Source organism: Crinia signifera, chromosome 12, assembly GCF_055691185.1.
Source record: "Crinia signifera chromosome 12, ASM5569118v1, whole genome shotgun sequence".
NCBI classification, from domain to species: Eukaryota; Metazoa; Chordata; class Amphibia; order Anura; family Myobatrachidae; genus Crinia; species Crinia signifera.
Genome location: NC_139228.1, coordinates 1,886,582 through 1,908,083, shown reverse-complemented (window position 1 = coordinate 1,908,083; position 21,502 = coordinate 1,886,582). Strand labels below are relative to the sequence as shown.

General features: G+C 48.1%; 1 protein-coding gene across 2 annotated transcripts in view; it reads left to right on the top strand.

Moving 5' to 3' along the window:
- The window catches only part of ADAMTS4 (ADAM metallopeptidase with thrombospondin type 1 motif 4), a 141,496-nt gene extending 121,192 nt beyond the window's left edge, over positions 1–20,304 (top strand). Inside the window, exons 1-9 of one of the 2 annotated variants that reach the window (XM_083167157.1) lie at positions 7,581–8,907; positions 13,511–13,846; positions 13,947–14,079; positions 14,215–14,385; positions 14,518–14,804; positions 15,587–15,773; positions 16,273–16,448; positions 16,866–17,041; positions 17,659–20,304. In XM_083167157.1, coding sequence (XP_083023283.1) covers positions 8,284–8,907; positions 13,511–13,846; positions 13,947–14,079; positions 14,215–14,385; positions 14,518–14,804; positions 15,587–15,773; positions 16,273–16,448; positions 16,866–17,041; positions 17,659–18,094 — 2,526 coding nt within the window. In that variant the 5' untranslated portion in view covers positions 7,581–8,283 and the 3' untranslated portion in view covers positions 18,095–20,304. Of the gene's footprint in view, positions 1–7,580; positions 8,908–13,510; positions 13,847–13,946; positions 14,080–14,214; positions 14,386–14,517; positions 14,805–15,586; positions 15,774–16,272; positions 16,449–16,865; positions 17,042–17,658 lie in introns of those variants that run through there. The other variant, XM_083167158.1, reaches the window with a different exon arrangement.
- Positions 20,305–21,502: the final 1,198 nt, after the last annotated feature.

Here is a 21,502-nt window from a genome sequence, read left to right as displayed (position 1 = left end):
TATGTCCCCCAGCGTACCCTCCTGTAACCCCTCATGTGCTGACTGACCAGCCGTAGCGGGCATATGTCCCCGGCGTACCCTCCTGTAACCCCTCGTGTGCTGACTGATCAGCCATAGCGGGTGTATGTCCCCCCATGTACCCTCCTGTAACTCCTTGTGTGCTGACTGACCAGCCATAGCGGGCGCATGTCCTCCAGCGTACCCTCCTGTAACCCCTCATGTGCTGACTGATCAGCCATAGCGGGCGTATGTCCCCCAGCGTACCCTCCTGTAACCCCTTGTGTGCTGACTGATCAGCCATAGCGGGCGTATGTCCCCAGCGTACCCTCCTGTAACCCCTCGTGTGCTGACTGACAGCCATAGCGGGCGTATGTCCCCCCATGTACCCTCCTGTAACCCCTCCTGTGCTGACTGATTAGCCATAGCGGGCGTATGTCCCCCAGCGTACCCTCCTGTAACCGCTCGTGTACTGACTGACCAGCCATAGCGGGCGTATGTCCCCCAGCGTACCCTCCTGTAACCCCTCCTGTGCTGACTGATTAGCCATAGCGGGCGTATGTCCCCCAGCGTACCCTCCTGTAACCCCTCGTGTGCTGACTGACCAGCCGTAGCGGGTGTATGTCCCCCAGCTTACCCTCCTGTAACCCCTCGTGTGCTGACTGATCAGCCATAGCGGGCGTATGTCCCCCAGCGTACCCTCCTGTAACCCCTCGTGTGCTGACTGATCAGCCATAGCGGGCGTATGTCCCCCAGCGTACCCTCCTGTAACCCCTCGTGTGCTGACTGATCAGCCATAGCGGGCGTATGTCCCCCAGCGTACCCACCTGTAACCCCTCATGTGCTGACTGACCAGCCATAGCGGGTGTATGTCCCCCAGCGTACCCTCCTGTAACCCCTCGTGTGCTGACTGACCAGCCGTAGCGGGTGTATGTCCCCCGGCGTACCCTCCTGTAACCCCTCCTGTGCTGACTGATCAGCCATAGCGGGCATATGTCCCCCAGTGTACCCTCCTGTAACCCCTTGTGTGCTGACTGACCAGCCATAGCGGGCGTATGTCCCCCAGTGTACCCTCCTGTAACCCCTCGTGTGCTGACTGACCAGCCATAGCGGGCATATGTCCCCCAGCGTACCCTCCTGTAACCCCTCCTGTGCTGACTGACCAGCCATAGCGGGCGTATGTCCCCCAGCGTACCCTCCTGTAACCCCTCGTGTGCTGACTGATCAGCCCATAGCGGGCGTATGTCCCACAGCTTACCCTCCTGTAACCCCTCGTGTGCTGACTGACCAGCCATAGCGGGTGTATGTCCCACAGCGTACCCTCCTGTAACCCCTCGGTGCTGACTGATCAGCCATAGCGGGCGTATGTCCCCCAGCGTACCCACCTGTAACCCCTTGTGTACTGACTGATCAGCCATAGCGGGCGTATGTCCCCCAGCGTACCCACCTGTAACCCCTCCTGTGCTGACTGACCAGCCATAGCGGGCGTATGTCCCCCAGCGTACCCTCCTGTAACCCCTCGTGTGCTGACTGATCAGCCATAGCGGGCGTATGTCCCACAGCTTACCCTCCTGTAACCCCTCGTGTGCTGACTGATCAGCCATAGCGGGTGTATGTCCCCCGGCGTACCCTCCTGTAACCCCTCGTGTGCTGACTGATCAGCCATAGCGGGCGTATGTCCCACAGCTTACCCTCCTGTAACCCCTCGTGTGCTGACTGACCAGCCATAGCGGGTGTATGTCCCACAGCGTACCCTCCTGTAACCCCTCGTGTGCTGACTGATCAGCCATAGCGGGCGTATGTCCCCCAGCGTACCCACCTGTAACCCCTCGTGTACTGACTGACCAGCCATAGCGGGCGTATGTCCCCCCATGTACCCTCCTGTAACCCCTCGTGTGCTGACTGACCAGCCATAGCGGGCGTATGTCCCCCAGCGTACCCTCCTGTAACCCCTCCTGTGCTGACTGACCAGCCATAGCGGGCGTATGTCCCCCAGCGTACCCTCCTGTAACCCCTCGTGTGCTGACTGATCAGCCATTGCGGGCGTATGTCCCCCAGCGTACCCACCTGTAACCCCTCGTGTGGCTGACTGACCAGCCATAGCGGGCGTATGTCCCCCAGCGTACCCTCCTGTAACCCCTCGTGTGCTGACTGATCAGCCATAGCGGGCGTATGTCCCCCAGCGTACCCTCCTGTAACCCCTCGTGTGCTGACTGATCAGCCATAGCGGGCGTATGTCCCCCCATGTACCCTCCTGTAACCCCTCGTGTGCTGACTGATCAGCCATAGCGGGCGTATGTCCCCCCATGTACCCTCCTGTAACCCCTCGTGTGCTGACTGATCAGCCATAGCGGGTGTATGTCCCCCAGCGTACCCTCCTGTAACCCCTCGTGTGCTTACTGATCAGCCATAGCATGCGTATGTCCCCCAGCGTACCCTCCTGTAACCCCTTGTGTGCTGACTGATCAGCCATAGCGGGTGTATGTCCCCCAGCGTACCCTCCTGTAACCCCTCATGTGCTGACTGATCAACCATAGCGGGCGTATGTCCCCCAGCGTACCTCCTGTAACCCCTCGTGTGTTGACTGACCAGCCATAGCGGGCGTATGTCCCCCAGTGTACCCTCCTGTAACCCCTCGTGTGCTGACTGATCAGCCATAGCGGGTGTATGCTCCCCAGCATATCACCCCAGTCTTCTAACTTCAGAGCACTATGAGAGTCATAGGGTCGACACATTGCGGAGTTTGACGCTGTCAGAATGTTGACACAATCATTAGTGTGACAGTCAAAATGTCAACATTATTTTTTTTTTTCCACTTTTTTTGTCCTGAATTGTGACGTAAGTCGACATGGACACCATATCAGTGTACCACGCCTCCCCCGCTGCCCTCGCCATGCTTCTTGCGCACTATTATATTCTCCCTCCATGCCCTAATAGATGGTAGGGTATGTAATACCGCCTGTCAGGTCAAGTCGGCTACAAAAATGTGAAAACCCCATGTCGACCTTCCCGTTTTTGGCCTAAGCTTGTATTGATCTTCTACTCTACCTACTGTGTGTCGACCTAGTGACCATACAGTGGCGGATTCAGGGGGGGGCAACCGGGCACGTGCCCCCCCTGTCGTTTCATTTTGTAGCTGAGGACCAGGGCTTTCCAACGAGCCCAGCCCTGTGTCTCTAGACCCCCGGTAACCGGAGATATCGCCTGGCAAAGCTGTAACATTTTTCCCCATAGGATAATATGGGACCCGTTAATTCCGACCCCCACCCAGTTCCCCCCCTGGCATCACAGAAGCTTGTAGTTGATCTCATTCAATTCCAAATCGCTGGGCCTTCAATATGATACCAGGCTGGTCCATATCGGTCAATCGGTTCCAGAGATATTGCATGTAAACCGATTTTTTATTTTTTAAATGTAATTTCATGGCTGTTCATGTTCTTTGAGGGCAGATTACTCTGGAACCAAACGTTCCAGTTTCACTGGACCAAAATCATTCAAAGCCCACTCAAAAGTTCTTCAATATGATACTTGTCTCATGTAAATGGGTCAGTTGGTTCCGAAGATATAGCCGGTGGTTTTCTCTCCTCCTCACACCAGAGAATGCAGGGACTAGGCTGGTGTAAAGGGGCCAACCTGGGAATGCATTTTCTGGTGTGAAATGGGTATTATTTCAAATAGCCGGGACCTGCAGTGCTCTGAATACAGCCAGGCTCTGCCACTGTCAGTGGCTATCACTTCTGCCTGGCGGCGGCTGTCCCCCATTTACTGCGAGCATGTATTCCCCCTTGGCAATGAGCATGTAATCCCACATGGCAACGAGCATGGAACCTATGGCAATGAGCATGGAACCCTTGGCAATGAGCATGTAGATAAGCAGCACTTATGTAGCATAATTTTTAATAGGCATTATGGTGTTTGGCATAATACATAATGGACATAATGGCGTGTAATTTAACATGTAATGGACATTATGGTGTAAATGTTTAATGCGTGCCTTTGGTGGACAATGTCCCTGTTTATGAAGCATATTGTGAATTCTGGCTCAATCCATGTGCATATTGTGAATTCTGGCTCAATCCGGGTGTTATTATGTGAATTTTGTCTCAATCCATTTGGCATCATGTGTAAGGGGCAAGTATAATGGGGTCTAGTATTTTGTTGCATAATGTGTAGAAGTTGTATATGGTGTTGTACACTACACTCAAGGACACGCCCCCTGTTGAGTGACCACACCTCCTTTTCCAAGCGCGCCTTCAGCGCACGCACAAGTACATCCTTCACGTTTGTCGCCATGGTGGGCCTGCGCACTTTAAATGCCAGGACCTATTTTTAATCCCATTCCCACCCTCTCTCTGCCGCTCTCTTAGCATGTACACTGACACCACTAACACCGCCCCTCCCCCACCCAAACCCTCTTTTATCATGGTGCCCCCCCTGTCATTTTATCCTGGATCCACCCCTGCGACCATATGCCATATTCTGGTAACTTCCACTACCTGCCACCATGCTGCCCACATCCGCCGGTGCCCACATCCGCCGGCTGTAATATTACACACACATCCCACTACCTGTATATGGCAACAGCGTTACATAACATTGCAACATAAAACAATGAAACAATTCGGTGTCACAAGACGCAATCATATTGCTCGTACAATAGTGGTATCACTAGGGCGTAATGTGAACAAGTGACCAGCCAATCACAGCCTAACTTCCGGGTTACAGAATGGGTTTGAAAAATGACAGCTGGGGGCTGGTTGGCTGCTGCGTTATCGCTTTCCACTTGGGGACCATTTACTATGGCTCACATATGATCGGGCGGGATCTTATAGTTTTTGCAATGTGCGATCCTATCGGTGGTATGCAATAAGAAGTAAGGACGGGTGCCGGACGGGGTCCCGACAGTCATTAACCCGACGTCAGGATCCCGACTGTTAAAACACCGACGGCCGGGTTCCTGACGGCCGTCGGCTATTTTCCCTCGTGGGAAAGATTATGAGATCAGTGCGCAAGCGTACACACACTGGGCGATTTCTGTGTTGAGCATGTGCAGAGTTTACACCATAGTAATGTTATTAGTGGTTCCTTCTGCCTGCGACTGGGCTGGGTACACATTACATGATATGTATGCCCAGCAATGCACTGGTTACTGGGCTCCCACAGTGACCTGGTACCGAGAGTCTCCATACAGTAACTATATGTTTCTGAGTCAGACGCACTCTGCTTTGCGAGACTGAAACAGTGGCTCCGAATTCTGATAAATTACAGAGTTTTGGGGGAAAATAAACTTAATGGTTTAAATTTGTACAATAAATTAAAAAAAATTCCCGCAAGTAAATATTGTTGTAATTGCACTTCAAGGGCACTGTCCTCATATAGGCAAATTCTGTTTGTTTTTCTGCAAGATCCATAAGGCAAGATCTCTATATATCAGGGAAAGGAAGATAAAAGGAGTCACCTTTGCTGGTGACATCAAGTGCCGTGGTCACAAAGAGACGTGGCACTACAAAGATGGACTAGGCTACTGGTATCACGTGTGGTGGTTACTAAGGTCACACAGAAGACATGGCACTACAGAGAGATGGACTAGGCTAGTGATATCATGTTTAGTGGTCACTAAGGTCACACAGGAGATGTGGCACTAGAGATAGATGGACTAGGCTAGTGATATCATGTTTAGTGGTCACAAGGAGATGTGGCACTAGAGAAAGATGGACTAGGCTAGTGATATCATGTTTAGTGGTCACAAGGAGATGTGGCACTAGAGACAGATGGACTAGACTAGTGATATCATGTTTAGTGGTCACTAAGGTCACACAGGAGATGTGGCACTAGAGAAAGATGGACTAGACTAGTGATATCATGTTTAGTGGTCACTAAGGTCACACAGGAGATGTGCCACTAGAGACAGATGGACTAGACTAATGATATCATGTTTAGTGGTCACTAAGGTCACACAGGAGATGTGGCACTAGAGAAAGATGGACTAGGCTAGTTATATCATGTTCAGTGGTCACAAGGTGGCACTAGAGAAAGATGGACTAGACTAGTTATATCATGTTCAGTGGTCACAAGGTGGCACTAGAGAAAGATGGACTAGGCTACTGGTATCACGTGTGGTGGTCACTAAGGTCACACAGGAGATGTGGCACTACAGAGAGATGGACTAGGCTAGTGATATCATGTTTAGTGGTCACAAGGAGATGTGGCACTAGAGATACATTGACTACGCTAGTTGTATCATGTTTAGTGGTCACTAAGGTCCCACAGGAGATGTGGCACTAGAGATAGATGGACTAGGCTAGTGATATCATGTTTAGTGGTCACAAGGAGATGTGGCACTAGAGATACATTGACTACGCTAGTTGTATCATGTTTAGTGGTCACTAAGGTCACACAGGAGATGTGGCACTAGAGATAGATGGACTAGGCTAGTTATATCATGTTTAGTGGTCACTAAGGTCACACAGGAGATGTGGCACTAGAGATAGATGGACTAGGCTAGTTGTATCATGTTTAGTGGTCACTAAGGTCACACAGGAGATGTGGCACTAGAGATAGATGGACTAGGCTAGTTGTATCATGTTTAGTGGTCACTAAGGTCACACAGGAGATGTGGCACTAGAGATAGATGGACTAGGCTAGTTGTATCATGTTTAGTGGTCACTAAGGTCACACAGGAGATGTGGCACTAGAGATAGATGGACTAGGCTAGTTGTATCATGTTTAGTGGTCACTAAGGTCACACAGGAGATGTGGCACTAGAGATAGATGGACTAGGCTAGTTATATCATGTTTAGTGGTCACTAAGGTCACACAGGAGATGTGGCACTAGAGATAGATGGACTAGGCTAGTTGTATCATGTTTAGTGGTCACTAAGGTCACACAGGAGATGTGGCACTAGAGATAGATGGACTAGGCTAGTGATATCATGTTTAGTGGTCACAAGGTGGCACTAGAGATAGATGGACTAGGCTAGTGATATCATGTTTAGTGGTCACACAGGAGATGTGGCACTAGAGATAGATGGACTAGGCTAGTGATATCACGTTCAGGCATAAGCTCCCCTCAAAGGCCTAAACACCTTATACCAATGCCACACCATATTGGTCTGTATCTCAGACAGCTTGCTGTGTCTTTGTCATTGAGCACTACTCAGTAAATGGCCATGTAAGGACCAGTACAGTTCTCTTCACTGTAGAGAAACCTACGGAAGGAGAGAAAACAGGGCGACAAAAGAGGAGAGGGACAGGCGGTTTGAGTGCAGTTTATTCTGAGCTGGGAACAAGAGGCCAATGAGACCAAATTCAGACATACATTAAAACAGCTGTGTCAGAATTTGGCTCTTAGCCTCAATCTTTGTTTCTGCCGCCTTCTGAACTTCATAAAATATCCCAGGACGGCTGCCAGCTTAACCCTTTCCTCCCTTAACAATTTCCTTTGCAAGTTTTCTTTTTTTTTTTGTCTCTGTATGTTTTTTTTTGTCTTCTATGTATGTTTTTTTTTGGGGGGGTAAAAGAGGAGGATATTAATCATAATGTATGCGTCCGAGTTACATCAGTGCTGCAATTCTGTTTAGAGAGAGAGAGAAAAAAAAGAGGCAGCCAATCTCTGCTTCGCTGAGACAGCTGTTAAATAGAGCACGCTGCTAAATGATCAGTCAGTTTAGAGAACAAGAGGGAAGAGGGAGGCAGAGAGAGAGCGAGGCAGAGGAGAGAGAGAGAGAGAGAGAGAGAAAGGACTTCTTAAGAGCAGAAAAGCCCAAATCACTTCAAGTATTTTCCAAAAATTCTCTCCAGAAAAAATAATTCACAGATCAAGACGTTATCTGGTTTACTCCGTGGTGGATCCGATTTCCAAGTTTTTTTTTTTTTTTACTTTTTAAATTATTGTCAGATTATTTTTAATATTTTTTGCAAACTATAACTTTAAAAGCAAGAAAAATCAGCGTGTGGAAGGGAACCAGTGAAACATCATTTCTAAGAAAAAGAAAAAGCATAAAAAAAGAAACTGTCCAGAAATCTTCTGCGTCCAAGGCATTTGTTCCAAGTTTTGGAACTTTAATAGAGGACATTCAAGACCCAACTTCTCCTCCTGAGAGAACGTTATCTTCTTGACTTCAAGTAACTTTACTTTCATTCGGGTATAGTTGTATAAAACTGCTAGTTTTGTTTCTACAACTACAATTTTTTTTTATTTATTTTTTATATACTGTTACATTGATTAACGGTGGAAGAGACAAAAACTTTCTACTGGTCCTTTGTGTGCTGTTGAGGAGCTGTAAGATGATGCTGTGCATCAGTGTTGCTATTACCACTTTGGTACACGTGGTACTTGCTCTTGGAGACAGATCCCAAGCCGGTTACAAGGAGGAAATTGTGTTTCCGGAAAGACTGAACTCAAGCTTCCGCCAGGAGCAGCCAGGCTGGCCTGGAAATGGTTACGAGGCATCCTTGGAAAGCCACCTGATTTTCCGAATTCGTGCTTTCGGAGAAGAACTGGTCTTGGATTTGGAGAGGGACCCCAGCTTCCTCTCGGAGGACTTGACGGTGCAATACTTGGGCAAAAATGGACAGACAGATGCTGATGGCCTTTCCGAATCTGGCAGCTACTTCACAGGAGCTGTAAATTCCGACCCGGAATCTATCGCCGCGGTGAACTACAATAGTGCATCTCTACTAGGAGTGCTCCAGTTCAGGGGGACAGAGTATCACATCCAACCATTGGAAGGTGGAGGACAAAACAGTGCAGAGGGTGCCGGGGCTCACATCATTCGGAGAAAGTTGCCGGAGAAAAGCGGTGGTCCTATGTGCAGTGTGGGGCCGCAGGTTTCTATGAGAGTGGCTGGAGAAGGCGATGACCGAAACGATTATGGAGAGAACAAGCCATTCTCCTCAAGGAGATCCAAGGTAAGCGCGTGTGCGTCTGTTTTAATTCAAATATAAAGTAATTGAATCGGTTTTCCATAGAATGATTTCCAAACCGAAGGGGACCCCTTCCAGTAGTTATTACTGAGCCTGTACCATACACATCAGGACCTGTTGCCTTAGCTACATAGTATCTCAGGGGAAAGAATACCATTAGTACCAAACACTTGCATGATGTCATGTCTACATGAGGCAGGATACAAATACTGACACCCCCAAGTCTTTCTGACCCTTCCCCGCTGTCTTGCGGCTGACCCATAACCCAATCTCTGATGCTGTCCACCGAGTGTTGACGCAATTTGTTCCCTAGCTCCAGTCAATTTCCACTACTGACGGTACGGGTCAGCCGCTACTTCTATTTTCACTGGGAAAATGCCTGTTAGATGTAAAAATACATCTGTTCGGCCACATATCTAACTTTTGCAGCATGTTACTTCTGATGTAAAATTGTAGAACTTATGAACAAACCCGTAAATAAAGTGTTGTGCTTGTCTATCTTTTACGGTTGTATAAATGGCTGAAACGCGTCCCCCACTGTAGTTATGACATCATGCTTACATCTTATGTACGTCTGCTTGGTACTCGAGAGGAGGTGCCTGTAGACGCTGGTGGGCTGGTCACAGCGGTGTCTTGATGGTCCATTTAAACCGCAATACGGATTTGGCTTCCCCGTACCCTGATTCGTTTGTGAAGGACAAGTGGGGCAAGCTATAATTGTCCAGAGGTGCCGGAGAGCCGGGTAGACAGCACAGCTGAGGTTCTGCTGGGTCCTACATATGGGGGAGAGAGTTGGGGGGTAGACAATAGAACCCCCTCAGCTCTCCGCGGGTCATACTGACGGATTACAGCACACTGTGCATGGTGCCAAGAGGTGGGCATTTACTTATTAAGGTAATTATAACTTAATAACAAGACTGGAGAATGAATGGGGCTCTTGTCTTCTACAGGGTTCACTTATAGAGGGACCAAATCTAACTGGATTATTATTATTTTTTTACCTGTCTTTGAAGTCGCACAGTTTATTAATTTAATCATTGTTTAGCTGTAAAGTGTTCCGTGGGATGTTCGGTTTTATTGGCATAGTGGGTGATGCAAGGGGGGGGGGGATTCACATTGAGGAACTTGGTTCACTGCCTAGAGAGAAAAAGGGAGACGAGTCATTAACAAGTAGATCTGGCTTTATTCAGGGCCCTCGAAAATGGGCCGGTATATAAACATTACCATCTGATAGCTGTGAATGGTAATGAGAGGCCTCCTTCCCATTCCCCTGACAGTAAGAGTCACAGACAGAATGGGCCGAGAGGCAGTGCAGGGATTACTGCACGTTCTGGTTAGTACAGTGTGTTATGTTACATATAGCTAATGCTGATTAAACATATAAAGCTCTCAGCTCCCTGCCCGGGCCTGCATTACATTCCTCCCGAGGAACCTAAGGACAGAGGCAGCGTACGGTGTCTTTGAACTCAATAAATTAATCTTTCAATACCGCATCCATCGGGCCTGCTAATACCCTGAGCCCGGGACACATGGGACAATGGACATCTGCCATATTCGGTCACTCTCCATTTGGCACTGAATCCGTAGCACGCTTTCTTCTGCCAGCCTGTCATTGGCTCGTTGCCGCTGCAAACATCACCCTTAAGCTTGGGCAGGTGTATTTGTTGTTATGGGGGGAGATGGATCAAGCTTCTGAAGAGGATAGGTGTAAATGTTGCCTAACAACATATTTGTAGATGAACGTTTGAGATTTCTTATCTGAATTTTCCAGAGACATTCTTTGGGAAGCGGTTTTGGTGGTGGTGGTGGGGGGGGGGGGGGGGGTGTCAGCCTTTGGATCTAGCATATAAATGGTGAAGAACTCTTCACTTCACCGCCAATGGTGATTATTTTCCAATGTAATTTATTTTCCATTATCTTCTAAAGGTATTTTGAAAACATGGGGCCATGAATGAGCAGTGGGCCTCCCTATAGTGTGGAAACAATGAAGGTGGGAGAGGCCTTCTGAGGCTTGGGTAGACAGGAGGCCACCGGTAATGTGCGGAAGGACACCAGTAGACATTCCACCGCAGAAAGGAAGGAACTGGCCCATAAAGTAGACTCATGGCTCGAATCATTGATGTCTCCCACTGGTTTCTGTCTGAGACTACTGTGGGGGCTGATAGGAGATGGAAAACTGACATCTCCTCATCTCCGGGAGCTTTGTGGAGACTTGGCTTGTCTGGGCACGAGCCAAAGAATGTAAGGTTATGTTGGTTAATGTCTTTACCACAAACCTATTTTCCTACAATCATCTGTTTTCCAACGGGTTCTTACCAGGACTCTTTTTCCGTCTAGCCCAGATATACGAGGAAATACGGAAAACCTTATTTATAAACCACCAAGTAGGTATTTTCCTCTGGCCCATATCTGTGAGATGTTCCACAATACCGCCTCCACCTTCTGGCCATGCGACTGCATCTTGGTCATTCATACGCATTTTGATGGACCTTATCGTGGTTGTTATGTGAATTAATCCATTTGCAGTAATCTACTTTACCACACTGGGTGAACAGTGATGGGCTTAATGGAAGCAAGTGTCTGATTTGTTGCTGTGCTTTTTGTACCTAAAATGTGAATAAATTGGCCTATGACAGACAGATATGCTCGCTTGCAGCCAGATGTTCCACCAATCAGATGAGAGCTAAGCTTATGTCCACTCTACTGGTGATGGAAATAAGGAACTTTTAATTATTTGGAGATGTGGGCCCTATAGTAGACCGTTCCACAGCTGTGCGGTGTACTGCAAATACGTTTTTTCTTGCATTTTATAACCATCCACATAATTGTGTGAGAATGTTTTTTTAAATTTTTTTTTTTTTGGTTAGGTCTTTTTTTTATTGTAAATCACTTTTGCTTTCCTAGAAACAAGATATTTGGAAAATGTCCCTGGCCCAGAGACTAGTTCCTGTCTCCCTATCTTGCCCGCCACAGCAGAACGGCACGGTTCCACCCGCCCATTGCTGGCTGGATTTGGCAGCCCAGCCATGAGATCCGATACGCTAGCACAGTTGTACTTGTTGTTTGACTCCCAATCAGCTGAGGATAATGAAAAGGGAGCGCTCGTGTCTCCTCTGCAGTCACAGCAACACTGCTGCAGAGCAGCTGACCACACCTGTACAAGGGCCAAGTTACCTGCCCCCCCCCTCCCCCCACCCGGCTAGGACTCCAGCCTGCCATCACTCAGGCTGCCTAATGGGGTATCTGTTATCCCTTTGTTGCCCTGGAACTGGTTGCTCCCACTCGGGCAGGGCAGTGGTAGAGCCTTGGCACGTTCGCAAAGGAAGAGCGTAGACAACCTGGTGTGGATGCTTGCCAGGTATCACTCAAGGATCCAAGCATAGGGCTCCAACGTACGGTTCCTTACCCCGTCCCCCAGACAATGAATAAAAGAGTGTTCTCTTTGTACCTCTTGCAGGGGTAGGGTTACAGCACAATGCTGAATAGGTGAACAGTGTCCAGGTTATTCACCCATAAAATCCTGTGATGAGCGACAATGCGCTGTGGCTGGGACAGGGATACTTCAGGAAATGAAGGGGAAGGTTGGGGGGTAGGGGGAGAGGAAGTAAGTCCTTTGTCCGTGTAACTGTACCGAGCAGATAACATCTCCCGCTGGGCCACTCAGGGGCTTTAACTGAACCAATGTCCTAGATTTTACGGTGCTATCTGGTTTCTCCACTTCACAAGGGGGTGACTAGTAATTCCCGGCAACAGCACAGATTTCTGCCTGAGAGATATCTGTACACGGCACGGGCATCTGACGTCCACATGTCCAAATGCTAGCCATTGTTTTGTCCTTTTCTGGGATTGCACAGGACAGTGTACAAGGAACGCGCCGTTCCCATCTTTTGCCTCCCCATCATTGACACACACTCATACTGATACGTTAATACCTATTACGCACTGTTTATGTAACGCATGGCGAGGACATCCCATTAATACAGGATTTGCGCAGACATACTGTAGCTGTCAGAGGCCGGTCCAGGAAGCTGTCACTATAAAGCTTTGGGATGCACTCCTAGATGGGGTCCCCCGCTCGCTCAGTGTTTGGGTATAGGCGGAGAGGACGTATTGTAGCGAGAGGTAGCAGTGATGTGATATGTCAGCAGTGATGTAATCCTAGTATACAAAGCTGTAGAAAGCCAGACGCAGGTCCCGGCCCCCCCTCCCCTCTCCAAGTTCCTGGGATTCAGGCATTTCCAAACTCATAACTCAGCATTGCAACACTGTGTTCCTGTCCTCTGCTCTCTAAATATCTGCCTATTCTCTGCTAGTAACTATTTCAGGCCCAGACCACCTAGGAGATCACGGTCTTCCCTTGCCTGTCTCTTCTTGTGCCTTGAGGTCCCATACTGCATCTTTAGGTCCAGAACCTGTACCATCCGCAGATGCTAAACCCGTGTTTGCAATAATATGAAAGGGATTCGATCCACATGTTGAATGATGATTAGAACAAATATAGAAGTTGTATACTATCAGTTCTTCACATTTTACTTTGCAATGCATTGTCACTCCATGAAATGATTTAAAATTGTTTCCTCTCCTCCAGCGTTTCGCATCAGTCCCTCGTTACGTCCAGACCCTGGTGGTGGCAGACGAGACGATGGCAACCTTCCACGGGGCAGGACTCAAGCGCTACCTGTTGACCGTCATGGCGGCCGCTGCCAAGTTCTTTCGTCACCCAAGTCTAAAGAACCCAGTCAACGTGGTGGTGACACGACTAGTGGTCATAGGCCAGGCGGACAAGTCCCACACGTATGCTGGGCTGAAGATGACCACCAATGCCGCTGAGATGTTGAGGAACTTCTGTGAGTGGCAGAAAGGACTGAACAAACCCAAGGACGACTCAGAACATTTTGACACAGCCATTTTCTTTACCAGACAGGTGAGTGGTCATTCGCTTGAGCCGCCAGGATTTCTAGGTTTCCTCTGAGCAGTCCCAGGCCAGAGTATGTATTAACCTCATAAATGTATTGTGTACACAGAACCTCTGCGGGGTCTCCACGTGTGACACTCTAGGAATGGCCGACGTTGGAACAGTTTGTGACCCATCACGCAGCTGCTCCATCGTAGAAGACGATGGCCTGCAGTCCGCATTTACCGCCGCACACGAGCTCGGTAAGACCATCCAGACTGATTGCATAATAAAACTGGCTACGATCTAAATGCAAGGCTCAGATGATAGCACAGATGTCCTCTCTGATCTCCCGGTGCAAGTTTTAATTTATTATCTCTTATTTGTTCACACTTTAGGCCACGTATTCAACATGCTTCATGACAACTCAAAGCCATGTGTGGACCTCAACCGCCCATCTAGTAATACCCGACATATGATGGCACCGGTCATGTCCTATGTGGACCCAGAGGAGCTATGGTCACCTTGCAGTGCTAAATTTATCACCGACTTCTTGGACAATGGGCATGGTAGGTAACTCTGCTCTCAGCCTATGGGATCATGCCTGCCAAGGCTGATTCTTCATATGGTTACCCTTCTAGAACCTTGGAATGATGTCAGAGCAACCATGCAACCGTTAACACTAATTCTGTTCCCTCCAGGTCACTGTCTTCTGGATAAGCCCCGCGCTCCCCTCCGCTTTCCTGTTCCGTTCCCGGGTAACGACTATGACTCGGATCGCCAGTGCCAGCTGACGTTTGGTCCTGATTCCCGACACTGCCCCAACTTGCACACTCCCTGCTCATCTCTGTGGTGTACGGGCAAGATCGATGGACATTTCATGTGCCAGACTAAGCATTTCCCATGGGCGGACGGGACGCAGTGCGGAGTGGGCAAGACCTGCATGAACGGGCGGTGTATCAGCAAAGTGGAGATGAAAGCGTTCAACGTGAGTACTTCCTGCTGCTGCGTGGGACCACAATGAATGATTTGATACATTTCCCACTTAGGGCATTTTCCTCATAGAATAAATGGCTAGGGCAGTGGTTCCCAAACTTTTTCAAATCACGGCACCCTAAAGCATCAGAATTTCCTTCACGGCACCCCATGGCCAAAAGTTTCTTATTCAGAAATTAAAAAATATATATAATTAAGTATTTAAAAATTATTTTATGTCATACAAAGGTTTAATTATGGATGATGGGGAAGGATTAGCTTCTCTTTGTCCACATATTTTATTATTGAAAGCCCACCAATGTTTCTGCTTTTATATTGACCATAAATAATTTGAATTGGTCCTTGACCACCAATCCAAGGCACCCCTGCAAGTGTCCCGAGGCACCCCAGGGAGCCACGGCATACAGTTTGGGAACCACTGGGCTAGGGGGTAGATATATGAAGCAGGGATAAAGTGTCTGGTACTTTATCACCAGCCAATCAGCTTCTAACTGTCGCTTTTTAAATTCAGCCTGTAACTTAACAGTTAGGAGCTGATTGGCCGGTGATAAAGTACCAGACACTTTATCACTTCTCCTCCCTTATCACTGCTTCATACATCTACCCTTTCAATACTGTCTCATCATTGATAAGGATGTGTAATGTGTGCACGGGAGGTGCAGGGATCATGGATGAGAGAGATCAGCATTGGGCAGACTTTGCTGTCATACATATTTATGTCCCAGTGTCCGTTACCTGCAGCCCTAGAACATGTCCACCCATCTTTCTTTGCAGACACCAGTGAATGGAGGTTGGGGCTCGTGGGGTCCTTACGGTGAATGTTCTCGGACGTGTGGTGGTGGGGTGCAGTTCTCTCACCGTGAATGCAACAAACCTGTCCCGAAAAATGGTGGCAAGTACTGCGAGGGAAAGCGGACACAGTATCGTTCGTGCAACGCCCAGGAGTGCCCTTCTGGAAATGGTGAGTTCCTGTAACGGGATTTCATCTTCACCACTTGTGATGTTGGAGCACTGTAAGACGGGACTTGTGTAGCACCCGGGCCGCTGCCCCATTAGCTGTTCAGTCTATTGCTACATGAGGTTATTTTGTTTTAAGGATTTCCAACCGCTGCACAACTTCAATTTATCTATTATTAATATATTTTCACACTTTCCTGCAATTATTACAAAACTCCTTCCCTATCCGGCTTCTTCTTGTGGTTTTCACTCATGCTCTTGTAACATCAGACAGAGTGCTACATTTCCATTGCCTTGGTATGTAATAAAGCTGCTCTCTGGCTAGAATCAAATTCAGCATCTAGAACAGATCTGTGTCATAACCAAGGGCAGTGGTCATAAGTAACCCTCTTATTCCCTGCCTAATCCTAAGGTAACTGGAAGGCGTGTAGCTTAGAGTCACGTGACGGTATACAACCCATTGCCGTTTGTGTACTAATGCCTTTCCTTCTGTTCCCATGCAGCATTGACCTACAGGGAGGAGCAGTGCGCGGTGTACAACCACAGGACAGACCTCTTTAAGGGCTTCCCGTCTCCCATGGACTGGGCACCACGTTACAACGGGATTGCCAAGAAGGATCAATGTAAACTTACCTGCCAGTCGCGCCCCCTGGGATACTACTACGTGCTGGAGCCACGGGTGAGTGTGAAGTGGTGAGAGATGGCACTGGGCACATAGCCCCCGGTACGCCCACACAAGTTGCACACCTATAAGTACAACAGTATAATGCAGTCTCGTTGTCGTGTGCCATATAAATGATACGTATATTTGAAGTCAGCGGGAGCTCTGCCACGTCTAACAGAAGCCGGAACACCTGGAATCATTTAGAGATTTATTCTGAAATTACATCTACTGTATGTTTTCCTGAACACGGATTGATGATATCACCGATTATGAGCGATAACATCAGAACTCCCTGGTCATGCCAATATCACTGACAGTAGCTTATAGATTTGTTTTACAGTATACGTAATTACAGAATACTGAAACTGTGATAGATAGGACTTGGGCACGTGTGCTGATAACTCACTAACATTGATATTTCCTCCGTTGCAGGTGGCAGATGGCACTCCGTGCACTCCCGATTCTACCTCAGTGTGTGTCCAGGGACGCTGCGTACATGCCGGCTGCGACCGCGTCATTGGATCGAAGAAGAAGTTTGATAAGTGTATGGTGTGCGGAGGAAATGGCTCCGCCTGCACGAAGACTTACGGATCCTTTGCCAAACCCAGGTGAGCACTAGACACTTGGCGCATGTCCATCATCCGTGACGCGTGCGTTCGTGCTGCACATGATCCCTAACCAAGCAAAACAGAGGTCACATGGGCTAAGCTCAGTACCGGCAGTATTGGCGGCTGTGAAGCGGGGTGTACCCACTTTAATATGCCACTGCTCTTACGGAATTTATACTTTGCTTCCATGAGATCCAGGGATAACAAGGGTAGGAGTGAAGATGTCTCCTTGATTATCACGCCCTTGCAGCGTAATGCCGTGATTTGTTGGAATACACTACAGGGGGCGGGGTTATTATCACATGACTCAAACGAATAACATCAGCAGTCCACAGCATTTTCAGTTCTCCCAGGGCGCTGGAAGAACACCCATAGATTTGTAATTCTAGTATAGCAGACGAGCATGGTCCAAAAGTGCCCACTGGTAATGATGGCCGCATTCCTTATTTATGGAATAACAACTAATTGCAAATAATTTGTATTTGTGCGTCCTCGATGGAATATATCTCCCACGAACGCACTTATTCATTGCTGATTCGAGCAATAAAGATATACGGACGCCCTGAAAAACTGGGAAGCGTAAAACACGTACTAAACATTAACCTTCTTATCCACAGGTATGGTTACAATGATGTGGTCACTATCCCAGCCGGTGCTACAAACATACTGATCCGGCAGAACAGCGGCTCAACGACCACAAGCGATGGTGTCTACCTGGCCCTGAAACGCCAAGATGGGTCCTACGCTCTCAATGGGAACTACATCTTGGTGCCGTCAGAAGTGGATGTGAATATAGGAGGGGGACTGACCATGCGATACAGCGGGGCAACCAAAGCCATGGAGACCATAGTAGGGCGGGGACCCTTGAAAGAGTCCTTGACTGTTCAGGCTTTAGTAGTTAATGACCAGAGGGCCCCACGTCTCAAGTACACCTTTTTTGTCCCCAAGCCGACCACGCGCTCGGCCCAAGCCAAGAAACCGGAAGTAGACTGGGTGAAACAGAAAGCACAGATCTTCGAAATCCTGCGGAGGCTCAGAAACAACCACAAATGAAGAGCACTTAGACTGGGACATTGATGACAGGAGAGCACCTCCTAGCCTTAATATATGAGGCTGGACATTAAGGTGTTTTGAGGACAATACATCTCCAAGCTAGGAACACATAAGGACCGAATGCAAGCACCTTAGCAGATGGTTCTGGTGAGCGTCTGGAGCTGATTTTAAGACTGTTCTTTCGTAATCCATCATTAAGATTGGGCCATTGAATGGATCTTATCTGTACGTTTGACTCTTGGCTCCTGGAGCACGTAATGCTCACCACACATATACTGGCAAATAATGGATGACCAGCTGGAATATGGATGCCTTGCTGGTGGACTTTTCATTTGTTGGACCGGAGCATTTCAGTAGATCAAATGGACGCTGTTCCTGGATCAGACTAGACTCTTCTAAGTCCTAAATAAGCCTGTGCAGTTGGCTGGTCCACCACTGGTGGCTTCTCTCCAGACTACATGCCCTTAGCCTTCATTCCTATTGGGCCATTTTTTTCTAGGCCCTATGGAGGGGACCACAAAGGAATGTCTTTATCCAATAGGAACTTTGGGTGTCATATATGCTCAATGCAATGTGATGCCTCAAACTCTATGGTAGCTTGTTAGAGGACTTGGTTCCTCACCATGGACTGAAAGTAGGGTCTGGATACCCGAATTATTTAATATGAACATGAAATTAATAGATAGTATTAATATGTTGATCCCTGAGTAACAGCCTGAGAGTGTATGAATCTATCCCTACACCACATCCCCGATGAAGGATAACGTTGATAAGTCATGGAAAGTGATCAGATATTGTCAATAGCAAACTTGAGGTGCAGTAACCTATGGCAACCTCGAGGGTGCGATTGATGGTTCTGATAAACCCTTTGCTACTGTAGGTTCTACCTTCCACAAAGTGTCCGCAATTCCAAGCCCAGTGTTATAGCTTCTTAGACCATTGGCTTGTAGACGCCCATTAGGAATCATCCGTCATATGATCTAGAGGTGCTAGATCAGGTTCTCGTGATCACAAACCCAACCTTGTTGCTGCAGAAAAAAAAGATTTTGCTTTAGAAAATGCCAGGATCATCCACAGAACAGAATGACGGTGGGATGATAGGAAGGAAACCTGCTGCTACATCCAGCCTTTACATGGTGCTGCAATAAAACCACTAACGCTTACATCACGGACCTATAGGGCTGGTTCTAGATTTATATAGATCCCCCGTTCTCAAGATCAGGGCTTACAGGCTGACCAATACCAGGGCACTTTTTCATACTACGTTTTACAGTGCAAAAGGGGAGCGCAGATCTTTTACGGGAGTCCGCTGGGTCTGTTCTGCGCGAGGCTCAGTCCCGCACAGTGCGCACAAATAGTTTATTTATCTATTTATTCATTGGTCAGCTGGCCGGTCTTATCTTGTGATGAAGTGACGGCTCCGAATCACTGCACAACACCCACATCTAGGCCAAGCGATGCTCATCCACAACCCCCCAGACCATGCGCAGACGCAGACCCACGATGTAAGTCACCTCCGAGGGGTTATTACAATTACACATTGCAATCCTATTATACTGTAATATCGGCTGAACGTGAAGCACTTTTCACAAATATAACCCATAAAATAGGGATCGACATTGCATTGCAATGGTTCGCTACCATCGATGTTGTTGCAATTAAATATTTGATGGTGTTGCGATGGTCCTGCCCCCTGTCCATCCCCAGCCGGCCACGCATGCAGACGTTCTGCATGGACACTTTGCAGATGTCTGCGCTTGCGCAAATCATATGAATATTTTTAATATCGAATTCTTTTATGCGATGGTCAGTTATCATTGTGTCAAATGATTTGATGGTGGGCTTCCGATGTCGATCTCCATAAAGTGTTTAAAGGTACTACCCCAAGGCTGCTTACAGTGGGGAGACCGCGCTGCTTCCTATTGTGACCTGTGTAGAGTAAAGCGCAGTATGTCCGCAGCGCCTTATCATCAGGATAGGCCACGTGGCAGGACCGCAGATACTACTAATGTACCACACAATTCTGCGGTCATGTGACTCCTCATGTATGTGGCACTCTCAGGACTGGGCTGGATTCACCACAAAGGGATGGAGAACATAATCCACAACTTCAGTGTTCAGTAACTGTGTTTTTATATCATTGTACTTTTTTGTATTGTAAAAAAAATGCACAAGATTATTTAAAAGCTATTTATATAAAATAAGAGTGCGGACTTATTTATTTATTTATTTAGCATTGTGTTCTATACTCCGAGGATCCATGTAATCAGGGCCATGCTAGCAATTGGGCTGCAGCTCCAGGCCTCGGCATCACAAAAGGCCCCTCGCCATGGCAGCAGAATGACGGACAGGCGCCAGATTTCACATGACACTGAGTAAAGCTGAAGCACAGATCCTGCAGTGGCTTATATCAGTAGTGTATGTCAACCTGCCGTTCTCCAGCTGCTGTGAAACTACAAGTCCCAGCATGCCCTGTCACAGTTTTGCTATTAGGGAATGCTAAAACTGTGACAGGGCATGCTGGGATGTGTAGTTACACAACAGCTAGGGGGGGGGGGGCACAAGCTGGCCAGGCCTGGTATAAACAGGTGCCCTAACATACTAAGCATCCCCAGGATTTATGTACGGGGCCACAGCAGATATTTGAGGCATGGTTCTGGGTGTATGGCCAGTGGGCACAGCCGCTCCAGGAGCCGCCGGGATTGACAGCTCAGTGGGCATGTGAGATTATTCCCGATGGATCAGGCAGCGTGCATGGAGAATGTGCTGCCGATCTGTCTGCCAATCAATATATAATATAGCTACAAGTGTGTACCCAGCTTTAGTAATGACACTGACAGGACGCAGGCCGGCTAGCCGCAGGTGTACAAGCTGTGTGGGCCAATAGCCGGCAGCTCTCCTGGTGGTGATCTGGTGAGGAGCTTTATGTCCCGATGCTGCTTACATACACCAAGGCGCGGTAACTCCATGTAGCTGGGAGCGTCACTGGGCTGATCATGGGCAGTACCCCAGTCTGGCTTCCTCTCTGTGCCTTGGCTGGTGTACCTGGCTGATTAATTGCATTATATAGGGCTGAGCTCTTTCACATGTTATTTATAGGGCGCCAAAAGGGGTTGGCAGCGCCGTACATATAGCACACATTATAACAATACAGTGAACACAGGACTAAACATAACAGTAACTGAAGAACAAAAACCACACAGGAAACAGCAGCACAGTTCTAAGAACACAATACAGCTGAGATGTGTCGAAGCAGGGGTATGGGTTACTAAGGTCAACATAAGCCAAGGTCGACATATGGGAAGGTCAACATGGGCTTAGGTTGATATGGGCTGGGTCGACAGTCAAAAGGACGACATGGGGGTTTTCACTTTTTTTTACCCGAATGTCGACACAATCGACATGAAC